Source organism: Mycothermus thermophilus (assembly GCF_041956435.1).
Source record: "Mycothermus thermophilus strain CBS 625.91 unplaced genomic scaffold VTJ04scaffold_3, whole genome shotgun sequence".
In the NCBI taxonomy this organism is placed as follows: Eukaryota; Fungi; Ascomycota; class Sordariomycetes; order Sordariales; family Chaetomiaceae; genus Mycothermus; species Mycothermus thermophilus.
In genome coordinates this window covers 3,358,970-3,381,134 of record NW_027191429.1, presented here as the reverse complement: position 1 = coordinate 3,381,134, position 22,165 = coordinate 3,358,970, and the positions used below count along the sequence as shown (strand labels likewise).

Here is a 22,165-nt window from a genome sequence, read left to right as displayed (position 1 = left end):
ATAGCACCGTGGTAATACTCAGCCCTGATGCCCTCCATCGACTCTCGCTGAACTCGACACAACACAACCAAAGCCATGCTGCCAGTAGTACGCAGAACAGTTTCAGTCTGACAGAATGGAGTCAGGCCTTGCGCTGTGCCCTAGGCACGTTTCGCTAATGCGCTGCCTGCCCTGAGTGTTGTGTGCTTACGATGGGGCACCATGCTTACTACAACAGCGATGATCCCCACGCTACGCTCTTGGTGGAGTAAGCTGGAGCGCAGGCAGTACTCTAAGCTTCAACGAAACCATGCGACATGTGCAAAAGCATCGCATGCTCGTCGTACGAGAAATACTATGTTTTGCCCTCATTGTTTGCCTGCGGTCGGTCGTTGGTGTTGAGGTCGCGTCTTGCATTTGGGCTGGGGCTGGATCTTGTCCTTCCTTAAAAGCTACAAGCAGCCACGCTTCTGGGCAGTCAATCATCAACATCAAGCCTCTGTCTTGAATTGGAATTGACTGTGAAGAAAGATCCACCTTCACGATCCGATACTGCAACTCTTGACGCCATGGATTGGCAAGACCTTCTCGCGCCAAAGACGTTGGTGCTTGTCGCTGCCGCCGCGGCAGTCGTCGGGGTAGGTTACATCTGAGGGATCCTCTTGTTATCTTTTAGATACTAACTCGTTTGTTCTAGCTGTTTGCCAAACTGGTCTATCTGGCATTCTTCCATCCTCTTGCAAAGTATCCCGGCCCGTGGCTGGCCAAGTTCACCAATGCCTACGCGGCGTATCATGCCTGGAAGGGCGACATCCATCTCGATATGTGGCGATGCCACCAGAAATATGGTGAGTAATAGAGAGACCGACAGAGGGTATGGGATGCAACCAAGAGACTAACATGTCCTAGGTGACCATGTGCGTTATGGACCTAACCGGCTGCTCTTCAACACGGCGGCTGGCCTGCGCGACATCTACGCTGTTGGGTCTGTGTCCAAGGTCGTCAAGTCCACCGCGTACGAGCCACTCATCCACCGGGCACCCAACACCTTGACTATCCGCGGCGGTAAGGAGCATGCCCGCCGTCGGCGCATCATGGCTCAGGGTGTCTCGGAGAAGGCTCAGCGGGGCTACGAGCAGCGTCTCGCCAGCCACATCAAGAAGTTCTGCGATGTCCTCTACGGCACTCAGGAGAAGGCGGGAACTTGGAGCGAGCCAAAGGATATGTCGAAGTGGTGTCAGTAAACTTTGACCCACGCTCTGAGATTTGAGACGGCCAACTGACGCGGGATGCATCACAGGCTATTATCTGTCCTTCGATATCATGGCTGATGTTGTCTTCGGGGCGCACTACAACCTTCTGGAGAACGAGCGCTTCCGCTACGTGCTTGAGTGCATTGACAGGTCCAACATCCGCATGTCTGTCCTCACCCAGTGGCCCGAGTTCGCCAAGTGGAAGATCAACAAGTACCTCTTCCCGGAGGCCATCTATGCTCGGAACCGCTTCATCAAGTTCGTGTCCCGGGTTGTCGGCGACCGCCTGGCCAAGTTCAAGACTGCATTCCCCGACAAGGTCAGCAACGAGCCGCCGGATGTCTTCGCCAACCTGGCCGCTGCCAAGGACCCGGAGACTGGCGATGGTTTCTCGGTTGACGAGATTGCCGCGGAGAGTACCACTCTGATCGTTGCGGGCTCAGACACCTCGTCGGTTGCTTTCGGTGCTATCCTCTTCTACCTTGCCGACAACAAGGAGGCCTACGAGAAGGCCACCGCCGAGGTCCGCAGCAAGTTCCGGTCGCGGGATGAGATCGTCATGGGCCCTGCACTGGCATCTTGCACCTACCTGTACGCTTGCATCAATGAGGCCCTGCGCATGACTCCGCCCGTCGGTCTGGCCCTGTGGCGCGAAGTGATCGTCGATACCATGGTCATCGACGGCCAGGTTATCCCCCGCGGCACTGATGTCGGTGTTGGCGGATACTCGATCCACCATGACGCGAAGTACTACAAGGACCCCTTCGTCTACCGCCCGGAGCGGTGGCTGGAAGATGATGGCACTGGCAGCGTGGAGCGCGCGCGTTCTGTCTTCAACCCATTCTCGGTCGGTATGCGCAGCTGCCTGGGCAAGAGCATTGCCACCACGGAGATGGCTCTCACGGCGGCTCACGTGTTGTTTACTGGTGACTTCAAGTTCGCTGATGGTGAGCTGGGCTCGGTTGGTCGTGGCCAGGTTGGTGGCCCTCTGGGACGTCATCGGCCTAACGAGTACCAGCTTCGGGATCACATCACGGGCCAAAAGGATGGTCCCATGCTGCAGTTCATGCCCAGGAAGCTGGATATTTGACCGAAGTTAATGATGAGAGGGTGGATTATGCGAGGGGAATTCAGTGTACATTTCATTCAACTGTTTTAGAACATGGCAGGTTAGAGTTTGGCAGGATATTATTTGAATTCTTTCTGTTTCTATCAAGACATGACGAAAGGTGCCTCCATATTCCACATGCTGTGTCCATACTTCACAGGCACTTTCAGTGCCCTAGCTAGGTAGGTACCTGGCCCATTTCAATCGAATGAACAGGACTATTTGAACGCAGTCAGTGATCATGAACATGAGAAGCGTTATATCATGGATTCCCCATGTTCGTGGCAAGTCGGCATCGCAAGAACTCGAGAGTTCCCGGTGGAGATAGCTTTCCTGCTCTCCAGGATCAAAAGGCCTGAAGAATGATGGGAGACGTGTTATTGGTGTAATATCAATGAGTTGAATCTTCGACGTAGTTAGTACTGAACATTTTTCCCCCTTTCAACACCCGAATGCAATTCTCGTAACAGTCACCCAAACCTCATCTCAGCAATTACCCTTCGGACGACTTAGCAACACGTCATCTGTGGAAGCCCGCCATTTCGGTTTCCGCGCCACAAGCCACCACTAAGCTCTGGTCCTCCGATACGGTTCGGTTTCACATATTCAGGCTTCTGGCAATGAGGTCATTTTCCACTATTTTGGTGGATGCCAAGTGCGGTTTCCCATGCGCAGCACTGCCTCCGAGCCCGATTAGTGCCTGCAGCTGGGCCGCATACCCGGCTGCAACAGGGCCACCTATTTTTGCGCGGGTTGTGTGGTGAGGGTAATAAGCTAAAGTTGCTTACTACACAACACCCAGGCAGTGGTCGCTGGACATAAGCTACTCGTTCCACATCCATCAGCCACATCTGACAATGAGAGCAAAGTCTGATCAACGATGATGACTGCGTAGAGTAGTGTTCAGTCCATAGTAATCACCGTCTCTGGAAGAAAGGGTCCGTCGCTAGATGCCTAGGGGGAGCAGAAGACTTATGTATGCACATACAAGCGTCCAGAGCCACTCTGTAGAATCTGTGAATCCTGTGATCAAAAGACTCCCTCGAAATATACCCCTGAACCCAACCCCATCCCGAGAAATTGTTACTTTTCGTCCGTAACCCACGTCTGCATTTCACAATGGCCACTCCAGCTCCAAGGAAGGACATCAGTGAGTCTTCCTTGTCCTTGGCGAATAAGAGGATGAAACCACTAACATTGCCACAGATTGGTCCAATCTCGGCCTCGGGTTCGACATCGCCGTGAACGGCCATATCGAAGTCCGCCATTACCAGTCGACCGGCCAATGGACGGCCCCTGAGCTCGTGGCGAACCCCAACATCTCGGTCAGCGGGCTCTGCCCAGCCCTCAACTACGGGCAACAGTGCTACGAGGGCCTCAAGGCTCTCCGCAGTCCCAACAACACGATCTCGGTCTTTCGCCCCGAATTCCACTGGGAACGGATGTGCCGCTCAGCTGCAGCGGTATGCCTTCCAGCACCTCCCAAAGAGCTTTTCCTTGAGTGCATCCGCAAGGCTGTGACCGCCAATGCCGAGTTCGTTCCTCCGGCCGACACGGAGGCATACCTCTACATCCGGCCGGTGCTATTCGGCGCGTCGGCGAGGCTCGCCCTAGCGCCGCCAGAGGAGGTCATCTTGGCCGTGTACGTCCAGCCTGGCGGTCCGTATCACGGGTCTGCGGCTGTCGACGGCATGGTGCTCGAGGATTTTGATAGGGCTGCGCCACGGGGGATGGGCGCGTTCAAGGTTGGTGGGAATTATGCGCCGGTGTGGCGTCATGCAGCCAAGGCCAGGGAGCTCGGGTACGGCATCACGCTTCACCTCGACAGCGCGACGCGCACGCTTGTCGAGGAATTCTCTACCAGCGGCTTCCTCGGTCACAAAACTGTTGACGGGAAAGACGTGCTTGTCGTGCCCAAGGCGCACGGTGCCATTGCGAGCACGACAAGCGATAGCATGGTGCGGTTGGCAGAACGTGAGGGCTGGGTTGTGGAACGCACCGAGCTTCCCTTCTCTTCCCTGGGAGCGTTGGATGAGGTAGTCGCTGTTGGCACTGCGGCGGCGGCAGTGCCAGTGCGGAGTCTGACGCGTCTCTCGACCAACGAGAAATACGTCTTCCCTAACTCTGGCAGTGAGACAGGAAAGCTCATCGGGCTTGCGCGCCTCATGATGCAGATTCAGCGGGGTAAGGCGACCGACACGGAGGGATGGCTGTGGGAGATCACCGGCTTCCCTCAGCCAGCACCTGCACCAAGCTCACTGTCGATCCTGGGCAGTTTCGCACAGACGGTATTTGGAAGGGTCATGAAGATTTCAGCCGCCGCTTGAGTGGCAATATCCGGATGTTGTTTCTTTTGGGCATGACAGGGACGCTATGAAGTTGTTGTTGCATCGGAGTCGGGTTGTTTCCTGAGGTACCTTCTCAGAACCATACATGATCATAGATAGTATTGAGTTTGTTAATGTCATACCAGCATTGCCGGGTTTAAACTTGCTTGCGCCTGTGCATTCCTTCCACTCAGGTCTCCGGTGGCGAGTCAAGACACATGACCGTATTGTTCACACTGACATACAACGGTTGCGACAAAGATAGAACGGCCAATGAGACTGGAGAACGGCTGATTACCGCAGGGGGCTAAGTAAGCAACAGCGGCAGTAACGGTAGAGGTCTGAGCTGTCGTGGCGTGTCAAGACAAGAAGATCGCGGAGACGGAAGCTAAGACCACTAGCTCAACTGTCAACCACGGATCGGCACTGCATAGCCGCGGAGAATCTTTCCCCGGATGATCGAGAGCTTGGTTCAACATCTTGGCTGCAGTAACGCTACCGACTTGTCAGTCCAACCCCAGTGGACAGGGAAGCTTTGCGACGTAAGACAATTGACGCAAGACCTGATCCGAACCCTTCAATACTCTGTCCTGGTTGATGATGACCCGAGGTCGCCGACCTCGCTCTCGCTCTTCTTCTATTCCAAACTTGCTTCCCTTTCAGTTACCGGAAGCCCCTGGAATGTACATACATACAGTATGTCGAGTACATGGCTGGCCTCGGCTCTCGACTCCTGGCAATGCTCCTTTTGTCCGGACGAGAAACGGAACCAACAAACCATCACGGTTGTCCCTGGTAAGCACAGAAGGCAGCATTGAGATGTTGGCCGACAAACTCCCGACCCTAATGCGTTGGCTGCAGGTGGCTGATGACAAACCTGGGAGAAAGTTGACAAAAAGCCGCTGGCTCGTGGCTTGCATAACGTTGAAAAAGTGTGGCGCGCTGCTGAAACAGGGATCGGTGAATCCATCCGAGGGGCATGCACGATGTCAGCCACTCGTTGGGAGATGTGCAGTTTCAAACCAGTCAGGGAATCAAGGTGCTTTTGCGTTGGTGTTGACAAAATCAAATCCAAATACTATGATTGTTCTTTTCTGTCTAAGGTAAGAGGTACAGAGTAACAGCAAAACTGACAAAAAAACATGCAACGCCTAAACAATATCAATCCGTCCAGCCATCCAGTCTAGTCCAGTACATTATCCGTCCATGGTTCCATTGACTGCCAAGCCCCAAATAGACGCCCGCTTCCCGAGTTCAGGTGCCTGAGTTAACCAAATTTGGTTGTCCCTGGTCCGGAATCCAAGGTGCACAGCTGCACGATGACCTCAAGGGAGATCATCCTCGCTGTGGCTGGTGCTGCCCCTGTGGTGCTTGTGCCTCTTCGCATCCTTCTTGGCCTGCTTCATAGCCGCCTTTTCCTCCTTCTCAGCCAGTTTCATAGCCTTCTTCTCCTTCCTCGAGGGGAACTGGCTCTCCGGGCCGATAAGGAAGCGGCCAGGATGCCAGATGGCAAGGATGAGCAGGGCGATCATCATGGGGAAGCAGTCGAGGGCGTAGGTGTACTCCTCGTGGAAGGGAATGGGGTTGGTGGCAGGGTCAATACCCTTGGCGAACTCAATGAGACGGAAGATGATACGGACCTAGCACCCCACGTTAGACTGCCGCCGCACCCACAACAAACGGTTGAGAGGGGCGTGACTTACAGTGATGAAAACGAGAACCGCATACTGAGCATACAACAGCGGGCGCCAGCTGGTCCTGCGCTTGAGGTCTTGGCCCGTCGCCTCTGCCTCAGCACAGCGCCTCTGGAACGCGTACATGAGGACCAAGAAGACAACGATGCAGAACTGCTGAATGCTCATGCCGGCAATGTAGATATCGATACCAATCTTGATGATCTCAGGGCTGGCGCTCGGGTTCGCCAGGATACCACCAACACCCTGGACAATGAAGCAGATGATGTCGGCGATGACAAACAGCTTGCCGATGGCGCTAGCCTTGAAGATCCAGATCTTGCCCTCGGGGTGCCAGAAGAGCACCATGCGGGCAAGAGTCATGTAGACAAAGGCGTTGATCCAGAGCGGAGCAAGGAGGAACAGGATTGTCCATGCGGTGGCGTAGCCGATCTGCTGCTGGTCCTTCGCACCCAGGGAGTGGATGATGAAGCCCAGAGTCTCCCAGAGGGCACCCATAATGAGGACCCACGCATAGCGCTATACGAGGGGAGCATCGCAGCATGCATTAGCTCCAGGTTCTACCAAGCGCGAAAAATCAGGGGTAGGAACCGGTGCGGACTAACCTTCTTGTAGATAGCGGCCTCAAAGATATGGATGGCAGTGAAGATACCAAAGATAACGGCCGTTGCGACAGCAGGGGCAAACTGAGGATCGTAGTTGTAGTACGAGGTGCAGGCATAGAGCGGGACATGGCCATTCGGACCGGGCTCGACATCGATGCAATCCTTTTTTTCTTCATTGTCCCAGTTGCCCCAATCCTCATCATATGACCAGTCGTCGCGGCGCACCAGGCGCCCGGCTAGGGCCATGGCTAGCTTGGGAGGCAGCATGGTTGTGTAAACAGGAAGGAGGATGAGTAAGGAAGGTCGAGATTAGGTGAGAAGGGAAACGCAATTGCGAAAAGATGCCGAAGAACTAGGTCGAGCCGGCGTGGCGTCTGGCCGTACTCTTAAGTCTTTGGCAAAACAAAGTGGTTGTCGGCCCGACTTGTCACAGAGAACGCGGGGGATTAGGGCTGAATATAAGGTAGTGAGATGATGACGGGAGGAACAGGGCATGGAGTGAGAGGATGAGGAACCAAGCCCCTTGTATAGTAAGAGCATGATCAGAAGGCCCTAGGAAAGTTGAAACAACACACTATGTGGTTACGCAACCCAGTCGCAATCGTGCTGGGCAAAGCAAGTGTACGGCGTGGCGCAGATGGCGGTTGGAGTGAATCCGGCACCAACAGGTCTTGGATTCGGGTCCGAGCCACGGAATCATACACGAGCAGGAGCGGCAGAGAGTGAGAAACGCTCGACGGATCCTACAGGGGACACAGTCTTTGTAACATCAGTCTGACGCTGGCGGCTGGATGCATGCGCAGGACGAGAAACGGGTGGCTCACCCGCGTCTGTTGGTCCTGGTATTGGGGGCCGTACGCTGTGCTTGCCGCGATCCTAACAAATCTGATCAATTGGAATTAATTAGCCCACAGTTCATCCATCCATGTAGTGGTGTACCAGCGTTGCAGCGCATGTTGACGGACAGCCCGAGACTGGGCATTGAAGTCAGATTGAAGTCTGACAGATTGATGTCTGACCGATTTCCTTCGCAATACATGCCAGCCAACACACCATCGGCTGTTCCCGCACCCGTCTCATCATGGACCAATGTTTGCCATGTTTTGGTGGTCTGGTCGGGATTTGACACCATTTTTTCGGCTGCCTTGATGCCTTAGCTGCCAGCCTAGGAACCTCGCCTTGGTAGGGTTACATTCACCACCTTGCGCCCTCTGTTTTGACATGGAACGGCGTGGTGGGTGAAGTGGGCGGTGTCGACGGTGCCACACTGCCGCAGTAGACAAAACAGGCGGAGAAAACAAACGACTGCGCTAGACAGGCAGCCTCCAAACAACCTTACTGGGACCGGGGTCTACCGAATGCCAAGCAAACAGTAAGCTAGCCCTGCTGTGCCTGGAATGGTAGGTTCGCTGCCGATGCTACCCCAACACCAGAGGATCGTCGGAGCTTGTTTCCATTCCTCCTTTATTTCCTTCTACTCTATTGCTTCATACTCAGTACCTTACATCGACATCATCAAGAATCCTGTTCCTGAGCTCAGCTGATTAAGAGTCCCCACGTTCTGTGGTATTGCGGCGGCGGAGATCCATTCAGTACAAAGCTTCCAATCACTCTGCTCCAGGCATTCGGTTCCTCCTGGGTAGATATTTGTTAGCTTAGGATGAACAGTGGGTTTCAAACAATCCTTCGGCCAGCGATGTCCGCGACTTACTCCACACAAGTCTAAGCTCGTGGCTGTAGGTTTGCGGCTCTTGGGGCGTAGATAGTTCGCGGCGAAGTGGTCGGGGCGGTGTATCCGTATGGTATGGTGGTGAGCGTGACAGGTGCCTCTCCGGGCACGCCGCAGGGAAGATCCTAGGCCTTACTTGCTCCAAGTCCGATCATCTAACCAAGCCCATCTGCACGCTGTGTCATTGGGCCGTCTTACCAGCAGCGAGGTATCGAATCCGAGCATTTGGTGACGGAGCAGTCCTGAGGCACCGAACAACCTAGGGCTTGGTGCAGGCAGCGTGGTGGGGGTGGAGTGGACGGAGACCCCTGGGTCATCGTGGGCTGGGATCGGCCTGCAGTCCCCGGGCTTGACAAAAAAAGATCTAAGCTAAGACGACACCTCGTGGCCGAACACCGAAACGGTGCATCGTCGGATGCTCGAAACATGGGGTAGCAGAAGCTAAGCTCAAGCTTTCCAGGCTCTAGCGTTACTTGGAACTTCCAGACGTGGCGTTCCTGCAGGAGAGTTACACACAACCATGGGATACCTCCGAAGAGTTTTTTTAAAGATATATCTCTCCGCTGGTGTCAAACACTTCGACTCTCCATCACTTGACAAGTCCAAGACTCCAAGAACCTGGAGCCACGCAGATCTCTATGTTTCACTACATGACGTCTCCACGGAACTCCCAAGACACAGCCAACACCATGACGACGACGACTTCTACTTCGTCCACCAGCAACCCGTCATCCCCCCCGGCACGGTTTACACGTCACAACTCCAGGGGGGAGCAGACAGTTGCGTATGCCGACCTCATGAAGCCAGACGAGGACTGGAGGAACCTTCCCAACGCTGCCGAGAGGCGAAAGATTCAAAACCGCCTGGCGCAGAGGGCATACCGTGAGTAACCCCAAGTTGAATATCTTGTCTCGACTTAGTAAAAAGAAGGGCATCTGTTGCTAACAACATCCAGGGCGGAGTCTTAGGGAGAGGAACGAAGAGATCAAGAGGCTTAGGAAGAAGGTTGAGGAGTTGGAGGAGAACCAAGCACAACAACACAATGAGCTGGCCACTCCTCCAGCCGAACCCGATCCGAGCCCGGCTCCCAGCCTTGCAAACATGGTCCCAACGACGTTCCCTGATACAGTCCCCTCCGCCGCCTCTGTGATCTCTGCGTCTGACTGGATGGGCGACTACCTCAATGTCTGGCCGCACACTCCACTGTCAGACCACGGCTCTATCGCCAGCTCGGCTCACAACCCAATGGACACCTTCACCGACTTCTCCACGATGGACTCAGTTACGGACCCCATGCTGCAGTCTCTCCCAGAGCCGGGCCTCGACCAAACAGGGACGACCGAGACGGTTATCCCATCAGCAATTGGCTCACCATTCCCTCAATTCATGAAGTGCGCCAGCCCCAGCAGCTCCAGCACCACGAGCAGCAACGGCGGGAGCAGCAGCACCGTCAGCAGCACCAGCAGCGCCGCCACCACCGTGGGCGGACACGACATGTTCGCCTTCCAGCCAATGGGTCTGGGTATCGCGCAACCCGGCATGGGTACCGGGGACCTCGGATGCGGCCACCGGCAAGCGTCTCATCCTGGCACTGCGGCGAGGTTGACCCTCTGCGGCAATAAGCCGCATGATGCATGCCGTTATCCTTCTCCACCACCGTCACATTGCTGCTGCCCTAGCCCGAGGGAGCAGGATCGCCCTCGCTGCGTAGTGCAACCACTCGACATGAATTCTCTGTTCATGCAGGGCCTGGTCGTGGAGCCTGCTGAGGGTGGTGACGGGGTCACAATCCGCCTCAAGCCATCTGTCGGGGATGGGAGGGCCACGGTGGTGGCCTTCATGATCCAGAGCGACGGGGTTGTTGTCAACAACACGACCAGCAACACCACAACCACCGCCAGCAACACGAACAACACCCTTTAATTTCTGAGTCATTCTTTCTTCCTCTTGTTTTACTTTTCGTTCTGTATCTGGAAGGTTACACATTCATTTGGGGGGTTGTCTCGAGGCCCCTGGCATACATGGAATGGGATTTAGATTTTGGGCGGCGGTGGAACTTTGTTGATACCAGTTTTGTTTACATTGAGTGTATTTCACTCAAACTCCACAAATGGAGTTCGGGTTAGAGATCTTTGGCGTTAATGGTTGCGGGTTTACTGAGCCACATAGGTTACCTCCATGCTGAGGTCAGGTAGTTGCTGATTCAGATATTGGCTAGTTCATGTACAATGACATTTTCAACAATACTGGCGGATTTCACTCGGCTCCTAGCATGTCACTGACATTTGCGCCGCTTGACACAACCGTCGACACTACGTCCGGCTGAGGTGTGACAAGAAGCGAATCTGATGTGCATGTTGATGAGGCAGGTACCCATCTTTCCAAGAGGATTACATGAACAATAGAAAATAATCAACATGTAACTTGGAGCCACGCCCTTGTCCTCGACGCTGTGCAACTGAACACAGGCCCGGAAGGTCTTGCGTGCCGAATGATCGACGGGTGAGGCACAGCATCACCCACCGTTGTCATACCTACGCCACCCACCGTCAACTGCCGTGCCCGACATTATCTCCTACATGCTTTGGGGATTTTGGAACCAGGATGTTCTCTCATCACGCAATATCAACTCATTTCGTTGAGCAAGTTACGCACTGACCGAAGTCGAAAGAGGTGGTGATATTAGGATTCATGGCTCGATCACTTAGAGTTGTAATATCATTGTCCCAAGGAACTACGACGTGTAGATGCTACACACGACTCGCGTTTCGGTGACCCGAGTTGGCGTTCAAAACGGCGAAAGCCGTTAGGATCGTTTGGATCGGATCATCGTCTAGCGGATCTTGCAGGAGCCTCCGCGAGGCCGTTTCTGGTTAACTCGGCGATGGTCCCCGTTCGGCTGTAACGTAATGCGACCCTTCGGATGGCATCGAAGCAACCTAGAATTGTTCTCTCAGAGGGCTCCAATTGCTACCCCATCCAACAACTAGCCCCAGTTACAGCCAGCGGGTGCATAGTAAGGTTGTGGGTCATGGATCGCTGCAATGCGACGGCGTGGCGAAAGCCAAGTGTTGCTTACTACACCAAGTCTTGGTGCCTGTGTTCCTCGAAAAGGGCACACAGCCCCCCAAACCAGCAAGCATCGGACTTGTGTCAGCTGACTGTGCTCTTTATTGCAACTTCTTGTTTGTTCACTGCCTAGCAAGTCCAAGAATAACAAGCCAAATCCACAGCCCTACGAGGACCCATACGAATAGTTCTGGCTTACTGTTGAGCTTCAAGCACCCAGTGGATTGGGTCTGCTTACAGCCTCAAGCTGAGACGCCGGCGTGTGGCTCAAGACAAGGCGACAACAAGTCAGCTCGTACCTGTAACCAGTGTGCAAATGCGTAAGGCAAGGCGAGTGATTATGGGGACCGCTGGTAAGAATAGTGTAGCCTAAGGGACTGGAATTGAGCTTAATACTACTACATACTTTCGGCATCTCATGGTGCTTCTCTCGAAGTACATCCCTTGACCTTCACTCAATGTTTTCTGGTTGTTGACGCCACTACCTCTCACATTAATTTGTCTGCAATTGATTGCCCCTAATAACCACAAGCACGTCAACACCAAGAACATCCGACACGAGGAAACGCCAGAACGCTGTGCATCTGTTTGAGCCTTATTTTGACATTTTTGCCCTGTCCGGTTCACTCTATTGCCGGCGCCATGGAACACACAAGCCAGTCCGCCCTCCTCAGAGCCCAGGCCGACGGCAGGGCACAGATCCATGGCCTGCTTGGCGGTCAGGGCAACAACAAGCAGTACTTCGACGAGATCCGGGCCCTATGGAGCACCTACGAGCCTCTGGTCTGCGACTTGGTCACGTCGTTGAGCAGCGTTCTGGACGCCCTCAGCCGGGATGAGAGGGTCGCAGACCAGTACGAGCATGGCCTCAACGTGCTTGGTTGGCTCACCGGGTCTACCTCCGAGGCAATCCCGGACGATGACTATCTCATCAGCGCACCCGTCAGTTTTCCTCTGATCGGGTTGTTGCAATTGGCCCAAGTCAAGGCCGTTTGCATGACTCTGGGGGTTAGTCCTGAGGACTTTCCCCGGCTTTTCGGCAGTCTCGCAGGGCATTCTCAGGGGGTGGTGACAGCCACCGCCATTGCCACTGCGACTGACTGGGCCAGCTACACAGATGCCGCTGTCAAGGCCGTCACCATCTTGTTTTGGATCGGTGCCCGCTGCCAGCAAGTTTGGAGCCAAGACCCGGTGTCCGAGGAGTTGGCGCGCGAGCTCGAGTCAGGGGGCCACGGAATGGCCTCCCCGATGCTGTCCGTCTCAAACATCCAGAGGAAACAACTCCAATCCACCATCAACGCCCTGAACCGTCGCCTCCCACGGAATCGTCATGCCTCCATTTCACTGGAAAACTCGACAACCGGCTTCGTGGTCAGCGGGCCAGAGCGCACTCTCGCTGCTCTCGTCCAAACCTTGAATTCTGCCAAGGACACGCGGCCGCAAGGACGGGTCCCATACTCTCAACGGAAGCCGTCTCCCTCGACTCGGTTTCTCCCCATCACCATTTCCTGCCACAGCAGCCTCCTCGACACTGCTCTGTCTCTGATTGACGGCGACCTCGGCCAGGAGTATGCCATCCCGGCCAGCACCCTCAGGCTCCCGGTCAACAAGACCCGGGATGGTCGGCATTTGGCCACCAGCGCCGTGGCGTTGGAGGACAACTTGACGCCTCTTCTGGTTCGGCTCATCACTTCACAACCGGTGAAGTGGACTGAAGTGGACTTCCCTGGCGCAACTCACATCGTCGACTTCGGGCCCGGCGGGACGAGCGGCGTCGGCGCGATCACTCATCGCACCCTCGCCGGCACAGGGGTCCGCGTCCTCGTTGCTGGGAAGTCAGGCAAGAAGACCGATAACCCTGACAAGTCTTCCCTCGGGTCCGTTGCCGAGCTCTTCTCCCGGGAGGCGGAGCAAGTCGGCTGGGGCCCCAACTTCGCCAAGGATCATGAGGTCTCTCTCGTCTCGACGGCCTCGGGCGTCATGGTGGACTCGAAAATGACTCGTCTCTTGGGTCTCCCGCCGGTCATGGTTGCAGGTATGACACCAACCACGACCCGCCCTGAGTTTGTGGCCGCGATCATGAACGCCGGGTATCACGTTGAGTTCGCCGCTGGCGGCTACCACAGCCCCGAGCCTCTGAGAGCAGCACTTTACAAGCTCCGCGACTTGATCTCCCCTGGGCGTGGCATCACAATCAACGTCATCTATGCCGCGCCCAAGGCCATTGCCTGGCAAATCCCCTTCATCCGCGAACTGCGCGCGGAGGGCTTCCCCATCACAGGCATGACTGTCGGTGGGGGTGTTCCCACGGTCCCCGTTGCCACTGAATATATAACGACTCTTGGACTCGAGCACATCTCGTTCAAGCCGGGCACCGCCGATGCTATTCGTCAGGTGGCTGAGATTGCCAGGCAAAACCCATCCTTCCCAGTCATCCTCCAGTGGACAGGCGGTCGGGGTGGCGGCCACCACAGCGCCGAGGACATGTATGCGCCATTGCTCGAGACATACGCCGAGCTGCGTGCGTGCCCTAACCTGATCCTCGTTGCTGGGTCTGGACTCGGGTCTGCGGATGACATCATCCCGTTCCTCACAGGCACTTGGAGTACTGACCGCGGCCACCGCTGCCGTATGCCCCTTGACGGCGCGCTGGTGGGCAGCAGGGTCATGGCTTGCGCCGAGGCATTCACCTCACCGGAGGCCAAGAACCTGATTGCCACTGCCCCTGGCGTGCCAGATGAGAAATGGGAGGGCACCTACAACGGCCCTACGGGAGGCGTGATGTCAATCGTCAGTGAGATGGGAGAGCCCATCCATGTCATTGCCACCCGCGGCGCTAAGCTGTGGGCAGAGATGGACAAGACCATCTTCAGCGTTGACCGGAAGAACCGCCTCAAAGTTCTAGAGGCGCGCAAGGATTACATCATCTCGCGTCTCAATGCCGACTTCCAGCGCCCTTGGTTTGGGCGCAAGGCAGATGGAACGCCATGCGACGTTTCTGACATGACCTACGAGCAAGTCGCCAGGAGATTGGTGGAACTTGTCTACATAGGCAGGAAGCGGTGGATTGACCAGAGCTACGTTGGCTTGGTCACTGCTTTCCTCACCCGCCTTGAGGAGAGGTGCCGGTCAGACAACGATGGCGACGCGGAGCCGATCACGACGGAGACGGCTTGCCGCTCTGATCCGATTGCGCTGCTGTCAGAGGTCACCCGGCGGGCACCTTCAGCAGCGAACACCTACGTCATGTACGAGGACGTCGACTACTTCCTCCAGCTGTGCCGCAAGCCTGGGCAAAAGCCGGTTCCGTTCGTTCCGGCACTTGATGAGAACTTCGAGACATGGTTCAAGAAGGACTCGCTCTGGCAGTCCGAGGACGTCGAGGCCGTGGTGGATCGCGACGCCGAGCGGACTCTCATCTTGCATGGCCCTGTCGCGGCTCGTCACACCTGCAAGGTGGATGAACCCGTTCGGGAGGTCCTGGATGGAATTCATCAAGGCATCGTTGACAAGCTGAGGGCCAACCGTTCCTCCTTTCCTTCTGAGGAACTTCTCTTCCCTCATCCTGTCCCGCGATCTGTTGTCGTTGACCCGGAGACCAATCTGGTCAAGCTTCAGGGGCTCTCGGGCGAGGATGCCTGCCTCGCCCTCACGTGCGCGGGTCCTACTCCGTCGGCGTGGCGGTCGGCGCTCTTCGGGTCCAGGCTCGTCGTTCGGGGCCGTGACCTTGTTGAGAACCCAGTGAGAAAGCTGGTTAATGCCGCTTCCGCTCATGCCGCCGAGATCCAGACCGAGTCGGTCATCCTCTTCAACCAGGACAGCCAACCGCTCCTCCGTATCTCCAAGCACGACAACAGCATCCAGATGCTCATTTTCACGTATGTCACCGGCAACGACAAGCCTGTGTCCCTGACCCTCGACTTTGAGTACCGGCCCAGCACCCCTTATGCCCCGATCTGGGAGATCACCCAAGGCCGGGATGAGAAGATTGCCAACATGTACCGGAAACTTTGGAACGGCCAGGCTGCACCCTCGCTGTCGTACGAAGGCACATTCACCATCGAGCCTGCCCGGGTGCGGGCCTTCAACCGTGCCATCGGGTACACCAAGCCTCATCAGCAGGATAGGGTACCCATGGACTTTGCAATCGTGATCTGCTGGACGCCGATCTGCCAGGCGCTCTTGCAGGACCCCATCCAGGGTGATGTCTTGAACCTGGTCCACCTCTCCAACACCTTCGAGGCTGCTGAAGATGACGCGAACGATGGTGGCCCCAGGCTGAAGATTGGCGATCAGCTCACAACCCTTGCCTATGTCAAGTCTGTGAGTATCGAGGCGTCAGGGAAGGTGGTCCAGGTTGCTTGCGAGATTCGTCGTGCAGATGCTCTGGTTCTTACCGTCTACTCCTCATTCCTCTTTAGGGGTGAGTATACTGACTTCGAGTCGACTTTCTCTCACGAAGTCGAGCCCCGCCTGGAACTTGACATCCGCAACGAAACGGATATCGCCATCCTTGACAGCAAGTCTTGGTTCCAACTCGAGAACAGGAGCCAGCTTGATCACCTTGATCTCACCAACCTGACTCTCGAGTTCCACCTAGAGACTGTCACCCGGTGGCGTGACCGGACGACGTACGCCAGCCTGGAAACCACTGGCAAGGCCTACATCCGCTCTGAGACAGGAGACCTGACGCCTATCGGCACGGTTGACTACCAGGCTGCCAACCGCCGCGACAACCCCGTGCTTTCCTACCTGCGCCGCCGCGGTCGTGTCGTCAACTCTCAGGAGACACACCCGCTTCGGAACGCTGGTGGGCAGGAGCACAAGTACGAAATCCGCATTCCGCCATCGAATGAGGCGTACTCGCGGGCATCGGGTGACTTCAACCCCATCCACACCTCGCCGCTGTTCGCCCGCCTCATCGACCTTCCGGGGACCATCACTCACGGCATGTACTGCTCCGCGGTCGTGCGCCAGGTCCTCGAGAAGCACGCGGCCGGCAGGGATCCCGACAGGATCCAGAAATACTCGGTGTCGTTCGTGGGCATGGTACTTCCGAACGACGTCCTCGAGGTTTCCCTGTGCCACACGGGCATGCAGGCCGGTCTCCGGGTGTTTGAGATCACGGTCACCAACGTCCAGACGGGTGTCAAGGTGCTGACCGGCTCCGCTATTGTCGCACCTCCCCCGACGGCGGTCATCTTCACTGGCCAGGGCAGCCAGGAGAAGGGCATGGGCATGAAGCTCTACGAGACCTCTCCTGTGGCCAGGGAAATCTGGGACCGGGCCGAGGCGCACTTCCAGTCTCAACTTGGGGTCAGCATCCTGGACATTGTTCGCAACAACCCCAAGGAGATCAAGGTGCACTTTGGCGGCGTCAAGGGTCGCATGCTGCGCCAGAACTACCTCTCCATGTGCCACTACGAGCCCGAGGGCGAGAGGATGCGTCGTCGGCCTCTGTTCCCGAGCGTGACCCCGACATCAACCTCGTACACGCACTCTTCACCGAACGGCTTGCTGTTCTCGACGCAGTTTGCCCAGCCGGCTCTAACCATCATGGAGTTGGCTGCCTTCAAAGATATGGAGTCTCGCGGCCTGGTCGATCCCTCGGAGTGCCGCTTTGCGGGCCACTCGTTGGGCGAGTACGCTGCGCTCCTTTCCACAACGGGCATCATGACCCTGGAGAACCTGCTCAATACTGTGTTCTGCCGTGGTATGACCATGCAGGATGCGGTGGAGCGGGATGAGAATGGCCGGAGTGCCTATGCAATGGTGGCTGTTGATCCCAGCCGGGTTGGAAAAGGTGAGCTTCATCAAACCCCTTGTCATTTGGTGTTGATCTCGTAGCTAACGATTTCCAGGTTTCTCTGAGGATGCCCTGCGGCAGCTGGTTGCCCAGATCCAATCCGAAACTGGCTTCTTCGTCGAGATTGTCAACCTCAACATTCGCAACCGGCAGTATGTCTGCGCCGGCGACCTCCGAGCCCTCGACATCCTGCAACGGACCTGCGACGACATCAAGAAGGGCACAGGTCCGTCTATGCAAGATAGCTCCGCGGTCGAGGCCTACCTCCAGCAAGCGGCGACGGCATACGCAAACAGGGTTGCGCAACAGGTGACCCTGAAGCGGGGTATGGCGACTGTGCCACTGGCGGGCGTCGACGTGCCCTTCCACAGCTCGCTGCTGCGCCCCCGCATGCCCGCATTCCGCCGCGTGCTGCAGGAGAGTCTCAACCTGGAGCGTGTCAAGCCGCAGCGGTTGGTTGGGAAGTACATCCCGAACATTACGGGAGAGCCGTTTGAGATATCCAAGGAGTATATCGAATCGGTGTACAAGATTACTGGCTCAGAATCGTTGAAGGATGTGTTGGATAATTGGGCCACTTGGGGAAGCAGGGTAGAGCAGGAGCGGGAAGGGCTTGCGACGGCTGTGGTGGCTTGATGACATGTCTTTTTCTTAGGAGTTTGGGTTGGTGATCTTGCTACACGTATAGGCTTCATTTATTTGCTAGACTTTATTATGCATCTCTCTTCATGTTTCTCAAGCAGCATCGACTCGCCGCTGTTTTTCTCTACGAACTGTCTCCCCAGTTCTCCATTACCAAGTGTCTTCGTTGAGAATATTCGCCCGTTTAGCCAGTTTTTTTTGCAGCGACGAAGACAACAGAGTATGCCGGTAAAATGTCCTGGTGATAGCCTCCCTTTTGAACGTATCCATGAACACCGCTGCTTTCTTGTCCAGCAGGCAATCATGATGGGCCTGATTCAACGGCACCAGACCGCCAACGACATCCTTGAGGTTGTGAAGCAATGTCTCATCACTGCCCGCGACAACGTCGTCCTGTTGCGGAAAGCTCGGGATATTCTTGAGAATGTGGTTGATCTGGACCCCGCCAATGATAACCCGAGAGCACAGCATATTTTCGTTATCCTCGGCATTTGGCACCTCGCAAGCCCCAGATGCCAACTGCCGCATTGCGTCGAAGTAGAAGTTACAGATCAGTTCGACTCCTTTGACGCGAGTCAAAATCGCAATCTCTAGATGGTTGAATCAACGTTAAGCCAGCACGTCTTGACAGAAACTTGAGTTGTTTTGGGGTCTCCATACCTTCCAACTCTTCGAGCCCTGCCTCTCGCAGCTCAGCAGTCGCACTGGCTGGTTTTACGCAAGGACAGGTCAGGCCCATGCCCTGAAACTCTGTCACCTCCGATGGGATGCCTGATAAAACCAGTGCCCACAAGTGTTGTGAAAGAATTCCCTCCATTCCAAGAAGCCATGCCGCACGAATTGCCTTGACATGATCGATGGAACAAGGGTCAGTGTTGGTGTGGTGATCTGGTTCGTGGTGAATGATGCCCTTCATGGAGTTTTTGCACGGCCGAAGAACGGACATCATCTGGTATTTTTCGGCGATCTCGAGAATATCGACCAAGGATCTGATGTTGTCGTCACAATCATGCGGGACAAGATGGAACCTGGCGTGAGAGAGAGCGAGCAAGCATCGCATTGCCTTTGGATGATCGGCTGGGAGATCGACGACCCAGGCGCCATCTGCGGGCCTTGACTCTTTCCAGCGGCCGAAGTGCGTTGCCTTGAAAACCGGGCTGGACCTTCTCATCGCTGAGGAGCACACACTGCTCAGGCTCAACGCTTGGATCAGACTCCGAGACAAGCGAACCTACTCGAAGGATGAGGTCGCCATCAGGATCCATTATGGTGAGCTTTTCATGGACCATGGTCGGTTGGTTGCCCTGCGGGGCAGGGACAGGGTCGGTGGTCGCGGTCGAGCTTTCGGTCGCGGACATGGCGGAGCGCGGGAGATGGGAACTTAAGAGGTATCAATGCTTTGGTATTAAGTGGCGGGATCGAGTTAATATCAAATCGCGGAATCTAATGAAAGAGGGATGAGGCGTTGGGGTCGGTGTGAAGTTGTGTGAATGCTGGGCAACAGGGAGAAGAGAAATAGGCTTAATGTGAAAGTCAGGGAGTGCAGAAATTCTGCAAATTCCTGGGGAATATCAGACGATCTCGGGCGGGAAAACAGCAAACAGGGACTACAGAAGACTAAAGGTAAGGAAGCATACCTGATAACGAATCTCGAAGCCTGTGAAACCTGCACGCGAGATATAGTTAATACCAGGAGGGAGAATGTAAACAAAGTCTGACCAGACCGGTCCGTCTAGTAATGAGAATGACTCGGATTCTCACCTTAGTTATCTGGCATCAAAGATGCACGACCATCTGTAATTCGAAGCTGTTTGATGTTTCCGCACAAGCAACTGATTCACGTGGAGTTTACATTCCCAAACCGGTGCAGAGCACGACAATGGGTCAGATGGTCTCACCTCTGAACTACAATACTCAACCTATGGTATTTAGATAGAGAGTCTGGTCCCTTCTCGACATTAGGAGAGAAAAGAGAAAGGAAGAAAAATACAAAAGGGAAAACGAAAAGAGAAACAACAAAAAAGAAAAATAAAAAAAGGGGAAAGAGGGAAAAGAAAAACAAAAAGAAAAAAAAGAGAAAAGGAAAAAAAAAGGAGAGAAAAGAATGGGGAAGGGAAGATGAATGAAGATGAGTAAGAAGCGGGAGGTAAAATGGCAGGGGCGAACCCGATTCTTTTACACATGTTTCATTTGGGACCTGTTGCAGAAAGACAACGTAGCCAGCATAAAGACCAAAATCGATCTCTTATTCTAGACGTTATGTGCCACCTCGCTCTCATCACCCTAGAGCAAGTATCTATAGTTTTGTGATCCCCTTTGACATCGATGCCCGAAACAGAATGGCCTGAAACAATCTCTTTTCTCAAGGGCCCCACTTCTCCTCCATAGTAACTGTCCAAACTCCTGGCCTAGCCACCCATCACACCAACTGCTTAGAAGCAGGACCACCAGAGCCTCTCGCTGTATCTATAATTTTTGAAGGAAACTGCTGTTAGTGGCGTGCCTTGCTTCCAAATATAATACCCATCCCACAACATGGCCACATATTTCAGGGGCCTCGCCATCGACGTAAATAGCAAGGAACAATCACTCACCTTGGGCACCAACGGTCCATGCAGAGCATCATGCACCAGGAGGTACAATCTGTTCCCGTGCCAGAAAAGGCACCGCATTCCCACCGGCAGTTGGACCAGCAGACATGCCGCTCTGCAGAGTTGAAGTTAGATCCAGCAGCGGTGGTGGTGATGGGCGTGGGTGCCGTAGTTGTCGTTGTCATGGTCTTCGTCGCCGCGGCGGCAGACGTCTTGCTCCTATATGGGCTGGGGTGAACAATTGGCTCAGGGGCAGCAGAGGCGCCCGAGGCAAGACAGCCGGCAAGTAGGAGAAGGCTGGTGAGCTGCATGTTGGGGTTCGCAAGGATGACTGGGGATCCTGATCTAGATGAGGCAGTGAAGCTGCCGTAGGAACTCTGTCGGCAAACTGACGGCTTGGAACTATCTTTGTTGTCCTTGATACAATTTGGGGAGGCCATGGGAGGTATTTATGCTCTACGCCTCAGTTCAGTCAAGGGTAGTCTCCTTCCACGAGTTTCGCTAACCTGCCCATGAGTTGGAGATTCCTCTTCACCCTGGCAATCGGTTGTTGTGAGAGAGATTAAGTGTACCAAATCAAGACTCAGCTAGGTTCCGCTTGACAAGACTCGCTAATTTAACTGTACATTAGCTTACTCCGTGCTTGGTTTGAATCAACGAACGTATGGTTGCTGCCCTGGTTGAGTACAACCGCTTGGCCAAATAACACTCTAAGATCTGAAGACAATAGCCTGCAGCACTCTATATTGCTTACTTGGCCAGGGGTTCGGGATAGTTGACTCTTTGCTACGATTCTAATAACAATTCCACAATGCCCGTTTTAAATGAAAGGCACTGGATCCTGAAAGCATGGATACCGCTGGGTTTGTCTATTAGCCGGCATAAAGTTTGCTCGAATGCTACTCGGCCTGCCCGCTGACTAACCGGCTTCTGTACGCCACAGACATATTCCGAATCAGCCGATGTAGCTCTCTACGGGGTCTGTGTTCTTCAACACCTCCACGTTGTACCTTTACACCGTGACCGGGAGGAGAATCGAACCTAGTTATGATCCGACAAAGGCATCTCTTGTACATACCTTTCTATCTATAACATACGTAGCGAAACTAGACAAAAAAAAAGAAAAGAAGAAAAGAAGAAAAGAAGAAAAGAAGAAAAGAAGAAAAGAAGAAAAGAAGAAAAGAAGTGTTAACTTCTTGACATCGACGACACATCTAGCTGATAGTACCTGCAAGACATGGAGGATAACACTACCTAATCTTCTATGTGAATGGGCAGTGCAGTGTGCTGAATGCATCATGTAGTCGATTATGTCATCAATGTTGTTGGTTGCAAACACCCAACCTGAATGCCCAGCCCACC

The 22,165-nt window shown here is 54.7% G+C and overlaps 8 protein-coding genes across 8 annotated transcripts in view; 5 read left to right on the top strand and 3 right to left on the bottom strand.

Annotated features, from left to right (window-relative positions):
- Positions 1-548: 548 nt before the first annotated feature.
- VTJ04DRAFT_5393 (uncharacterized protein) lies at positions 549-2,322 on the top strand (the record flags this gene model as incomplete). The annotated part of the gene is made up of 4 exons (XM_069363504.1): positions 549-617; positions 677-827; positions 889-1,215; positions 1,280-2,322. The coding sequence occupies 4 exons, from the start codon at positions 549-551 to the stop codon at positions 2,320-2,322; spliced, it is 1,590 nt and encodes a 529-aa protein (XP_069220344.1).
- Positions 2,323-3,459: 1,137 nt separating this feature from the next.
- Positions 3,460-4,667, top strand: VTJ04DRAFT_5392 (uncharacterized protein; the record flags this gene model as incomplete). The annotated part of the gene is made up of 2 exons (XM_069363503.1): positions 3,460-3,490; positions 3,547-4,667. The coding sequence occupies 2 exons, from the start codon at positions 3,460-3,462 to the stop codon at positions 4,665-4,667; spliced, it is 1,152 nt and encodes a 383-aa protein (XP_069220343.1).
- Positions 4,668-5,992: 1,325 nt separating this feature from the next.
- On the bottom strand, positions 5,993-7,233 carry VTJ04DRAFT_5391 (uncharacterized protein; the record flags this gene model as incomplete). The annotated part of the gene is made up of 3 exons (XM_069363502.1): positions 5,993-6,307; positions 6,371-6,880; positions 6,967-7,233. The coding sequence occupies 3 exons, from the start codon at positions 7,231-7,233 to the stop codon at positions 5,993-5,995; spliced, it is 1,092 nt and encodes a 363-aa protein (XP_069220342.1).
- A 2,151-nt stretch (positions 7,234-9,384) lies between these two features.
- Positions 9,385-10,618, top strand: VTJ04DRAFT_5390 (uncharacterized protein; the record flags this gene model as incomplete). The annotated part of the gene is made up of 2 exons (XM_069363501.1): positions 9,385-9,577; positions 9,651-10,618. 2 exons carry the CDS (start codon positions 9,385-9,387, stop codon positions 10,616-10,618), a joined length of 1,161 nt encoding a protein of 386 aa, XP_069220341.1.
- A 1,788-nt stretch (positions 10,619-12,406) lies between these two features.
- Positions 12,407-18,206, top strand: VTJ04DRAFT_5389 (uncharacterized protein; the record flags this gene model as incomplete). Its single annotated transcript, XM_069363499.1, has 2 exons — positions 12,407-17,567; positions 17,626-18,206. The coding sequence occupies 2 exons, from the start codon at positions 12,407-12,409 to the stop codon at positions 18,204-18,206; spliced, it is 5,742 nt and encodes a 1,913-aa protein (XP_069220340.1).
- Positions 18,207-18,362: 156 nt separating this feature from the next.
- VTJ04DRAFT_5388 (uncharacterized protein) lies at positions 18,363-19,570 on the bottom strand (the record flags this gene model as incomplete). Its single annotated transcript, XM_069363498.1, has 3 exons — positions 18,363-18,802; positions 18,873-18,890; positions 19,303-19,570. 3 exons carry the CDS (start codon positions 19,568-19,570, stop codon positions 18,363-18,365), a joined length of 726 nt encoding a protein of 241 aa, XP_069220339.1.
- A 1,074-nt stretch (positions 19,571-20,644) lies between these two features.
- VTJ04DRAFT_5387 (uncharacterized protein) lies at positions 20,645-21,114 on the bottom strand (the record flags this gene model as incomplete). Its single annotated transcript, XM_069363497.1, has 2 exons — positions 20,645-20,678; positions 20,807-21,114. 2 exons carry the CDS (start codon positions 21,112-21,114, stop codon positions 20,645-20,647), a joined length of 342 nt encoding a protein of 113 aa, XP_069220338.1.
- A 538-nt stretch (positions 21,115-21,652) lies between these two features.
- Positions 21,653-22,165, top strand: part of VTJ04DRAFT_5386 (uncharacterized protein) — a gene marked incomplete at both ends in the record, with an annotated part of 5,330 nt that continues 4,817 nt past the window's right edge. Inside the window, one exon of the mRNA XM_069363496.1 lies at positions 21,653-21,666. Within this exon, the coding sequence (XP_069220337.1) occupies positions 21,653-21,666 (14 nt within the window). The remainder of the gene's footprint in view (positions 21,667-22,165) is intronic.